Source organism: Epinephelus lanceolatus, chromosome 3 (genome assembly GCF_041903045.1).
Source record: "Epinephelus lanceolatus isolate andai-2023 chromosome 3, ASM4190304v1, whole genome shotgun sequence".
In the NCBI taxonomy this organism is placed as follows: Eukaryota; Metazoa; Chordata; class Actinopteri; order Perciformes; family Serranidae; genus Epinephelus; species Epinephelus lanceolatus.
The window spans coordinates 8375837-8387324 of NC_135736.1; the positions used below are offsets into that span (position 1 = coordinate 8375837).

Here is an 11488-nt window from a genome sequence, read left to right on the forward strand (position 1 = left end):
AGCTTCCAAACTTTAGTTTGTTTTTAGTGACCCATCATTGTTTCTGTAACAGAGATAGCGCTGTAAAAAGCAGCTGTTTTTTACTGATCATTGGTGGTATTTCCAGTCTTGGTTGTGCAAACAAAAGTGTATTTTTTTAAGCCCAAACATTATGTTTTCTTGACCATAACCATTTCTTATGCCTAGACTTGACAAGTTAACTACAGCATTGTTAAAATGTAAAATTGTGTATCCCTTACATAATAATGTAAAAAGGTAATCCATAGGCTATCCATGGTTTGCAGAAACATACAATGCCATTTTTTCTGGCATTTTTACTTCACATTCTCAAGTTTACCTAATGAAAAAGTGTACAAATAAATTTCATGAGAACATTTATCTGCAGGAGAAAAAAAACTGGCCTGATGTCAGAGTAATTTATAATTGATCTTATTCTTTATTTTTTCAGCTCATTTCATTTAGACTTCAAATGTGTCATATTTCTTTACAGACTCACAAAGGCACATGAGTACATGCAAAGTTGCCAATACATTTTTGCACTTTGTGGTGTCTTTCTCCCCTTTTAGGAAGCCATAATCTTCCCCACATCATCATCATTTTCCTCTGGGGTTTCTAGCAGACAGGTTTCAACCAAGGCTCTCATCACAAGGTAGGGGTCACAGTTGGCAGCAGGACGTCTGTCCTCAAAGTACCCACAGCCCATCTGACTGACATGACCTGGAATGCGAACACTAACAGCACGAGAGGATACAGCTGTAGAGAAGTAATGGAAATCGGAGGTAGTGCTCTGACTGTTGAGGCGTCTCATGTTGTCAGCACCATTGTGTGAATCGTAGACACGGAGGTGCTGAGAGTGACGCTTGCTGAGCCTTTTGATTGCCTCTTCAATGTACCTGTAATTTCATAGAAAACAGGGTTTTTTATCCATATATTTTTAAATGTCCACTTGCACAGGAGGACAGGATAGGTGTATTTTGGATATTGGCAGTGGGTCACTCAGTGGTCTAAACTTACTGAAGCCCCCCTTCGCTCCTCATCTCTTTGGTGCTGAAATTGATGTGACAGCCTGATGTAGCAGTGTTTCCCTTGATGGGTTGAGCATCAAAGGAGGCAACAACCCCAAAGTCTTCACAGACACGGTGAAGAATGTAACGGGCCATCCAGAGATGATCCCCCATTTCAATCCCCTCACATGGGCCGACCTGGAACTCCCACTTATATGACAAAACACCAATCACAGAGAGCAGAGGAGACGTCTGAGTATTTACGACCACAGTTTCTTGTGCTCTGAATGTGTATTTGATGATTTACCATGTTGATTTAGACAGGACAAGCGGGGACAGAGAGAGGGAAGTTACATGCAAAAGAAGGACCCTTGTAAAATCAAACCAGGGATGTTGCAGTTATATAGTACACATCTTAATCCCTGGACTGCCATACACCCAATAAAGTTATGTTGTACTGCATTATATGAAGCTGACGTGATTAAATTGGGGTCTTTGTTGACCTACAAAGTTTGATTAGTCTGTCTACTACTGTCAGCTATGAATGTAAAGATAAATTCAGATGATGAAAATCTCATATGGTCTCTGAAAACAAGAATTAAATTATGTCATCTCATAATTACATAATTATTGACATGATATTCCTCATTGGGGTTCAGGCTGGTTTGGGAGTTAGTCAGACCTGAATAAACTCATCACAAATCATATTTTACCTTTTAAGTTTTATCTAATCATTCAGTTTAAAGCTCCCATATTGTGAAGAGTTAGATTTCCATGTCTTTTTATATATATAAAGGAGGCACAGGTGCGAATATAAATACTACGAAAGTATCAAATTGCTCAATCCACAGAGAAATGCACACAGTCCATATGCAGAAACTGTGCCTTTAAATGAGCTGTCAGGACTTCTGTGAAATTGTGATGTCACAACTATACTACATAAAGCTAGAAACTGCTGCTACAGCTGCATTTGCATTTGTCTTTTTTGGCCACTTGGGGTCAACCTCTGCAACAAATTAAAAATCATACATGTTTGACATACGTCATCTTATAAAGTTTAATGTGTTAGCAAATCTAGTGAGACATCCAGTCGACACTTTGAAGTATTTAGTTGCATGTTTCCATCCTCTTGGCAAATATAAGTCCAATATTCACTTTTATTTTGCTCTGGTTTGGTCTCCACCCATTACTGAGTGAAATATCACTCAATATTTAGCTGCTAAATGCTTCACTGTGTGTCACTGTATGTGACATGCAGTGGGTTTATCGCTGCTCTTTTGGCTAAATTTGCAAACTGTAAAACAGTTAATGAATTTGGTTTTTCAAAAACCTGTCTGATGATCTGTTCTTACCTGGGAGGCTAGTGTTTCCGCATTGGTGCCACAGATCTTCACACCAGCGTACAGACAGGCTCTACAGTGACAGATGCAAATGTCTCTTCCATACGCCTTGTTAATGCCCACAGCACAGTGCGCTGGCAATAAAACCAACACAAAACAAAATTTGATGAGAAAACAGTCACAATTAAAAATAAATTTAAGAATTTGAACTGTTACTAAAAATACTACATAATACATTTTAAACTATAAAAATAAATTGCACATTTGTCAAGATATGTTATGTTATAGTTGGTTATGCTAGTTTCCCTTCTCTGCTCCTCTTTCTCAGGTCTCTGCTCGAAAATTACAGACCCTTAATAAAAGCATATTTAGCAGCAACTAAAAGGTCTGTATAAATAACCTTGGTCTAGAACTACAGGTAACACTTTGTAGCTTAACTGAGAGGTGTAAGCATCAGTATAGATGCTACTGGGTAAGATCAAATGAAGAAATAAAACAGGATAAATTAAAGATTTCATCCTCTCCTGATGAAACTTTTAGACTGAATATTTTTTTGAAATTATGTAGTAGCAGCCCAGAACTCTTGAAATTCATACAACATCTGTTCTGATCCTGTGCATAGGCAGATGCTTATAAATGAAGCAGAGCACATTCAGAGAGGATTTTGTGGAGAAAATCTTAGGCAAGCTCTTTAAATTGGCCTTTTTAGGTACATTTGTGCCCCTTATTTGGCTTAAGTAGTTAAGTTAGTAAACAGCAACAACAGTTTTTGGCTTTATTTCAAAAACTCAATTAGTCCGACCTCTATACATGTTCCCATTTATAGAAACCCTTGGGTTTGGGTGAAATGACACTTTAATAAGGTCATGGCAAGGTCACAACAAGAGACTGATTATCAGAGCACATTAGCACTGATAAACCAGCAGATAGAGCCATTAGACCATCAAAAGAAGGCCAGTCCCTTTAAATTTTAGCATTTCTAGCAGATTTATGCAACCAGGAACCAGTTTCAGTCCACAAAATCAGCGAAGATAGGACACAAACTGTTGTTGTATATGTGCAAAGGGGAGTTTGTTTTTTTGTGTGTTGCTTTGACAATCAGTGCCACGACTTCATGCTGCACAGTGCTGCGCGTTACTTTAGCGTCTAAGGATTCTTTTAAGGGGTCATTTGTGTGGATAGGGTGAAGTAAAAGCTATGTGGAGTGTTGTTATGTTACTGTGCACAATGTTTAGTTTTTAGTAAAGTTTGTAATGCATGTATAAAGTCTGGAACAGTAATTGAGGTGTGGTTTAGGGGGAAGTGGCTAGCTGTTTGAGCTTCTCCAGATTAAAACAGTATGCAGCATAATCATGTCCTCATGTGTTCAAGTGCCCTGTGAAGTGTAATTAAGGTACAAAGTGGTGCTTCCCCCACTGGCGGGCGCTCTCAGGAGGAACTTTATCACACCTCTTCTTGGACATCCCTGGGGAGGCCAACCAAAGGGCTTTCCATCCAAACCAAACAGTGTGTACTCCTGTTCCATCCCGAACCAGGGCTGAAATTCTCTAACTTCCTCCATAACTTTAGCACACTGTGAACGCTGATTACTTTCTGTGTAGAAAAAGTAAAACAAAAGTTTAAAATTAGTAGGCGCACCACACCAAAATGTGGGTCTCATTTATGTCAAAAATCTTAAAAAACTGGCTGCTTTTGAGTTCTCAGTCAGTACTGTAGTGTAATACCTTTTGGCACATGGTTGCTGTCAAGCACTTCACACAGAACCAGTTTATCAGGGTCAAGAGTGAACGGATCTCGAAACATTCTGACAGGGACTAAAGTGACTTCACTAAAGGGATGCCCAATAGCCCAGACAGTAGTCCATTCTGGGATATCTGCCAAGGATTTACAGTCAACACATGGTCACATGAAACAGCAGCACATTGGGAACAATATTGATCAACAATGCTACATAAAGCCCTCTTAAAGTAACTACAAGGACAACAAAGTGACAGTCAGTGTCCATTCCTCTACTTTACCTTTGATTCCTGTTGGTTCTTTGTTCAGAATCCTGGTTTTACATTGTAGATTTTCTCCAGCTTTATCAATCCAAACATATGTCACTTGGCACTCTGCACTTTTGGCAAGAGACATGTAGTGCTTCTTGACTGTCTTGTGAAGGCGGAGGCTCTCAGACAGATCAGACATGATGATTTTTTCCAGAGTGAAAAAAAAATGTGTCTCGTGTAGCACTCTGTGAAGTACGCAAGCTGAAATATCAGCTTGTGCAGTGCAGGTAAGAAAAGGTATTTAAATGCCAATGAACACAGTGATCTTGTAGTCAAACAACTTTTACTAGTGTGTCAAAAATACACACACAGGTCACAGAGTCCAAAGACAAAGACAAAGTTTCACAAGCTTATTTATACTTATAGTCACGCCCTTCATAGCTGTCTATACAAGAATCTGATAGTCAATAACTAATGCAAACATGGTGTTATGCCTGTCTAGACCAGCCCCACTCTTTTCTTCGCTTCACTTTTTAACACATAGCAGTGACTTATCACTGTGTAAGCAGTTATAATAGTGATGTATTTCATAAATTACACTCACCTTTGTAAAAACATAATGCACATTAATGCACAAATACTGTGTCATATTTTCTCATATATTCTCATCCTTGATTAATTTATAAATCACACAATAAAGAATTCTATGATTTCTAATCTACGTTTTTCATGTGTAATGAGATGTGTTTGCTGGTGGCTAGTTTTTTGTCAGTTATTTGTAAATCTTCTACTGTAAATATCACTTTAAAATTGGCTTTGAGTAAACACTCTGCCCTGCAGCCTGTGTTGTCAGCCCCTCTTTTTATCGGGAGTGGCAATCAGTGGGTTTTTACCCCACAGTAGAGATCACCTCTCAGGATGGCCTGGTCTGAACCTTGCTGCTTCAACTGTTCTCAGATTCATGCTGCTGGTCCCTGAGACTGCCTGGTGTCTTCCTACAGTGGCTGGCGTGGATCCACGTGGCTCTCTCAGTGATTTTCACTGCAGAGTTGGTCACCAGTAGCACCTGGAATGGGCTGACCCAGGGGGCTTTCATCAGTTTCACCTCTTGCAGTTCTTCACCACCACCCTGTCTCCTGGATGCAGCGAGCACAGTGGTCGCTGCAGCACTGTTCTTTTTGTCAGTGAAAATGGTGACAGTAATTATTTGCTAATGTCCTTTATTTCATGACTGAATCGTAACGAGAACTGTTAACTGGAGACCATTTTGTGATGAAATCAATCCAGCCACAATACAGCAATCCACAACTGAATACAAATGTGGGCTAGGGTGTAAAGTAAGGGCATCAACAGCCCCTTCCCTACTTTCTACCACCCTGCTTACAGCACCCTTGCTTGTACCACACCCATCTTTAAACTGTCGCTGTGATCTCAGCTACACACCTGTAAAGTTTCACAACTGCATCTTACATCTTGGCATAATATTTGTGCCATTCATATTTCCAAGTTCACATCATCATATGCGTGTGTGTGCATGTGTGTATATGTGTGCGTTTAACTCACTCTCTTGTGTGTCTGTGTGTTTTTCCTAATCCTCTTCCAGTCCCTTCATGTCTCTCCTGAGTTGCCAGGCCCCCCTCCCTCTGCCACCCTTCCTCTCTCTTGCTATGGTACTCTGTTCCTTGGTTGGCTTCTCTGTCTTTCACCCAGTGATTATATTTCCCACAGTGGTAGTGAGTCTCCAATGAATTCTTCAGAAAAAGCCATCCTTGAACTCTGCTCCATCTCTCTGTCCTCCCTCTGCCACACGACTATGATGTATTTTCTGCTCAGGAGCCGACAGTTGAGCCATCGGAGTCTACTTTTCAGCATTACCAACTCACTCCTCACTTCTTGTCAACATTTTCTCTGCATGGTGTGCATGTGCGAAAGTGTCAAACAGATATCCTGGGTCAAGTGTGACTAAGCGTTTAAAGAAGTTCTTGCAGTTCATAGGGTTTGTCAGGGTTCTCATCCATGTCCAGCCACTGTGGACTCTGAAGTTAATTGACAGTCTCAGGTGGTAGTTTGTAATACTCTCCACAGATTTCTTGTACTAGTGTCCTACCACGCCCCAGATCACTAGTTTTGTACAGTTGTCGTTCAGTCTCTGTACCAAGCCTGCTGTTGCTGTTGCTGCTGTGACTACAAGTATCTTTATTTCTCCTGTAGCTGAGCAATGTGCTCCTCCAGCTTCTGAAGGGAGCGACCTCTACCATCCCTTCCATGCAATCTTGCTGACATAGGCCGTTTGGTTGGAGCATCCAAATCATCAGGCAGAAGAGCATGGTCTCACTCCAAAGTCGTCATAATCCGGGGCTTGGGCAGTGACTTGCGGCGTCAGAAACCAACTCAGCATGATACATGGCTGGTTGCCGTTATAGTTTAACAGTGCCCGGAGGTGTCAGGGGAAAATCAGGCGGGACAAGGACGAAAATTAAGGCAGCGGAAGTCCAAGTGGGGCGGGCAGGAGGGCTGGTGGATGGGTCCAACAAACTCTGACCTTCGCTCGAGAGAGTGGTGTTGGCGTCCCATAAGATTCTAAAGCCAAACCCTGTTCTTTTTTTCTAAACCTAACCACTTCCTTTTGTTGCTTAAACCTAACCATTTGTGTTTGTTTTTGAAGGAAAAAAAAGGTAAATTTGCTGTGTTGTACTGATGTAGTGGATTTATTTTGAAAGAGACTGTATGTAAATATAAATCAATGCACCCAGGGTACCTTGTGCGTCGTATCTGGACATGGAAAGTCCATGACCAAAACGTCAATATCTGTCCCTGTGTAGAGCATAGCACACAGTTTTTAGTTTATCCTGCCCCTTTGTTATACCTATTTCTCCCACCAAAAGATTTCAAGTAACATTCTTTTTCTTTGTTTCTTTCTTTTTTTTTGGTTTTAGCACTTTTAATACTTTCTCAGTTTCTCTAACCGAGACTAAAGCTGCTATTGGCTGAAAACCTACATTTCTCTCGTAATTTAAAATCTGCACATCCAGTCACTATGCGTATCACACATAATCTTTGCACAATTTCAATTTTAGACCCCTTTAGTTTACTTTGATTCATTCCCAAATCAAATCAAATCAAACTTTATTTATATAGCGCTTTACATACATAAAAATGCAACACAAAGTGCTTCACAAGATAAAAAAAAAACAAAAAAAAAACAATGAAAACCCACCCCTCCCACCCCCCACATATAACACACACACACACACACACACACACACACACTCACACACTAACTGTCAGTGTAGTAACATGATGAACAGTTGTAAGTGACAGGAATTACGAGCACTTTGAGATATCTGTGATGCCTCATACAATGTCTTTTCTCCTTTTTCTTTGATAGTCCAACAAGTATTTCTCATTATCAGTCCCGCTAATATTTTAACCACCCCAGTTAGTTGTTATTCGATTAATGCATCCCAGACATTCATTAATAAGCTCATCAACCCTGTGGCGAATAGTACCCATCAGGCCTTTATCATCAATATCTGCGTCCTTACCTTCTCAGTTCTTTCATCCCTCAGATTGCCATGTTTAATAAATCTGTAATGCACGTCTGATTCAGGCGCCCCTCATTTTATCCCCTCACGACCTCTCTTAGGATGAGACCCAGTCTCTGGCTGAGCACATTTTTACTTGTCAGCATGTTTCAGGGAATCCTCAAGTCAGGCATCCCGTACCAGCCCTAAGCTGTCGTGCTCACTTAAATCTCAGCTTGCATAGTGCAGCTGAGATTAGTGAGGTGTACATTGCACATTCTTTATACACTTTTATTTATACTTTGTATTGTGAACCTCAGTTAGTTCCTTTCCACATATAACTGTAACTATTTCTTTTAAAAAGTACACACTCTTTCATTTTCATTAAGATATATTGTACATATATTTTCAAGGTATTTTTCGTAGTATTGTTCAGACAACATAATGATATGACACCACACTCCAAATTTAATACCCACTCTTCCCACAACTCGCTCTCTCTGTCACACACACACACACACACACACGCACACACACGCACACACAGGACATGCTGCAGGATTAAAGCAGACTTTTTGGTCGGGGCCAGAACCAGATGGCTCAGCTGAAGTTGGAGCACCAGTGAGGCACACTAAAATAGCACTCAAGTAATATTTGATCTTTATTAATGGCAACAGGGTTTTGTTTGAATACAGATTTAGATGATGGAGACAGAGACAGAGAGTCCGAAGCAGAGGGCGGGGAGTTGATAATCAGATTATCTCCATCATTTGGAGAGTTTGTACTATTTTGGTGCATTTGCTGATTTAGGACGCAATGGAATTAAATCCATTTGTTGAAATGAAATGCTTTCATGTTAATTTCCTTTCATTTTCCAACTGTGAGTTAATGGTTGAATCTAATAATAATTCTCAGTCATAACATATTGAACCTTTACATTCCTGAATAATTAGTAGTTAGTAAGGTCATAATACACATATGCATAAAAAAGGTACTGTTATAATGAATGCATTTGTCCTGTAAAATAATAAATCCACTATAGAAATCTTCATGTTGTTACTGTATACAGCAGGGAGCTCCAACACTCTCTAAAGCTGCGTTTAGTCCCATCAGTCCCATTTCCTGCATATATCCAGTCACAGTTGTCACTGTGCTGTGTCTCTCTGCAGATTTCTTCTCCATTGTCACGTTGCACGGCTCTGAACACTTTTTTCCGCACTGCTTTTTCAACAAAGAAATTTCTCTGTCACACTTTTCCCTCTCCCTCCGCAGGTCCTCCTCCACCTGTCTCTTGAGATTGTCTTTGCTCGCTTTTTGTTGCTCAACTTTCATCCTGATGAGTCTTAGCTCCTGCATGAGGGCCATGGTTCTCCTTTTCTCCGCTCTCTGGTTCTCCATCTGTATGTCCCTTTCTCTCTGGTTCTCCTCCCTCTCACGTCTGAGCAGGTTCTCCATTTGCTTTTTCCTGTCCTCCTCCTTCCTGATCTGATCCTCCAAGCTCTGGGTGAGTTTATCCAGCTCTTTCTGCAAAGCGTCTCTCTTCATTTCCTCACTCTGCCTCATGGCATGCTCTTTCTGTGTTTGCTTCAGTTCCCTCTCTCTCTCCTTCTTTTCATTTTCTATTCTGTCCTTTTGGATCTTCTCCTCCATCTCTCTTCTTATTTTCTCTTCCCGCTCCGCCTGCTCCTCCAGCTTTTTCATAACTTTGTCAAGCTTTTCTTGGAGAGCATCCCTCTTTTCCTCCTCCTCTCTACGTATCTCCATCACTCTCACCATCTCTTGTATCCGCCTCTCCTTCTCCTTCTTGTCACTCTCCTCCATCTCTCGTCGAAAGGCCTCCTCCCGATCTCTTGCCAGTTTCTCCTCTTCCTGCTTCTCCAGCTCTTGTTTTTTCCTCAGCTCCTCCATCTCCCTCTTGTTTTTTTGCTGAACCATCTCTAGCTTTTGTTCATACAACTCTTGTATTTCTGCCTCTTGCTTCTTTTTTAAAAGCTCCTCCTTCTCGTTCAGCAGCCTCCACTCCTCCTGCAGCTCCTGAGCCAGGTCCTCCTCTGCTTTCTGGAGCATCTTAATGCTGTAGAACATTCCTGCATTTCCCTGCATCATGCTGTCCACTAAAGCAAGCAGCTCATATACCTGCTCCTTGTTCTTGATGCTTTGGTTGTTGAAGACACAGTACCTGCCCCCACATCCGGCCACCAGATCAGCCAGATCCTTGCACCCGTCGATCAGACACTGCTTCACTGATGTCCCTTCTTCCAGAAGGTCTCCATGGGTAAAAACCACCACAGAGAAATTCAAAGCATCAGAAGCCATTGCCTGTTTGATCTGCCGCACCACCTCCTTCTCTTCCTGAGTGAATCTCCCAATCCGAATAACAAGAAGGAGCACATGGGGCCCTGGGTATAGGAGGCTAACACTCCTCCTCAACTCCTTCTGAACCTCCTGTGGAGTCTGAGAAGTGTCCAGAAGCCCCGGCGTGTCCAGGAGTGTCAGGCGTCGCCCACGAAATTCTCCAGAGACCCTGCGACAGCGTTGGGTAACAGAGGAGCTGCCAACCTTTGACTCAAAGACCTTACGGCCCAAGATGGAGTTGGCAGTAGAGCTTTTTCCGCTGCCAGTCTTCCCAAGCAAAACCAGTCTCATGTCAGGGTAGGGTGATGGTGGCTTCTTGCCTGAGGAGATGAAAAAGAAGAAGAGTTATGGTCAGATGAAAGAGAGAGAGGACAGGATACATTCAAAAGAAATTAACATAAATCCCAACTTACCTGTACAGCTGATGGAAGACAGCTGCTTGCCAATGGATGACATGCTGTTTCTGGTCACTTGCCTCCATAAATTGAGAACAATAGAGAACAATAGCTCATTATATAGATCCCAACGTAGTGGGTGTGTCTGACCCTATGACATATTAAACCCCTCTGAACTCTAACCATTGCCATCACCATGTTTTTCAAATATCAGTCTGGAGAAAACTTAACGCAATAGTCCGTCTCTGAAACACTCAGCACAGCAGATCTTATCTCTGAGTATACACAGTCCAGCAAGAGGTCATGGTCCAGCTGAGGCAAAAACCTGGAAAGCAGGCTGAGATATTGTACATCAGTGTGATCAAAGACCAAGAGTAGAGTCATTTGACTGTTCAGTCGCTATCTTTAAAGTGAGCTGATGAGTTGTCACTTAGGAACCACCAGGGATCAATAAACTCAGTCGCCAGAAGAAAATGCTGACAATGTAAGTTTCTGAAAACCACAGATAATTGTATGCTTCATACATATCATATCAATGTTGTATAGCTGACTTTGTGACTGGCATGTGAAAGGGATGGTGGATGGCATGTTACTTAGGCGAAATGGCCGCCAAGCTGAACATCAGTGCAGACCACTGTTTGAGACTAAAAACAAACAATGTTGGCAGCATTTCCAGCAGCAATTGTGCCACCAAAACCAGTGTTTTTTTAGCGAGATGTCTGCATTACTAGTTGTGACTGTGCCACCAAAACCAGGTGTTTTTTAACGAGACATTGGCAGCATTTCCAGCCATGATTGTGCCACAAAACAGGGTGTTTTTAGCAAGATGTAGGCAGCATTTCCAGTGGTAACTGTGCCACCAAAACTGGGTGTTTGTTAGCG

At 41.6% G+C, this 11488-nt stretch overlaps 2 protein-coding genes across 2 annotated transcripts; both read right to left on the bottom strand.

Annotated features, from left to right (window-relative positions):
* Nucleotides 1-137: 137 nt before the first annotated feature.
* On the bottom strand, nt 138-4531 carry LOC117255139 (glutamine synthetase-like). The gene is made up of 6 exons (XM_033623754.2): nt 4363-4531; nt 4069-4218; nt 3794-3937; nt 2357-2478; nt 1015-1214; nt 138-893 (listed from the first exon to the last, which is right to left on the bottom strand). The coding sequence occupies exons 1-6, from the start codon at nt 4529-4531 to the stop codon at nt 563-565; spliced, it is 1116 nt and encodes a 371-aa protein (XP_033479645.2). The 3' UTR covers nt 138-562.
* Nucleotides 4532-7576: 3045 nt separating this feature from the next.
* On the bottom strand, nt 7577-10676 carry LOC117255138 (uncharacterized). Its single transcript, XM_033623753.2, has 2 exons — nt 10625-10676; nt 7577-10531 (listed from the first exon to the last, which is right to left on the bottom strand). The coding sequence occupies exons 1-2, from the start codon at nt 10665-10667 to the stop codon at nt 8913-8915; spliced, it is 1662 nt and encodes a 553-aa protein (XP_033479644.2). The 5' UTR covers nt 10668-10676; the 3' UTR covers nt 7577-8912.
* Between the last annotated feature and the right edge of the window lie 812 nt (nt 10677-11488).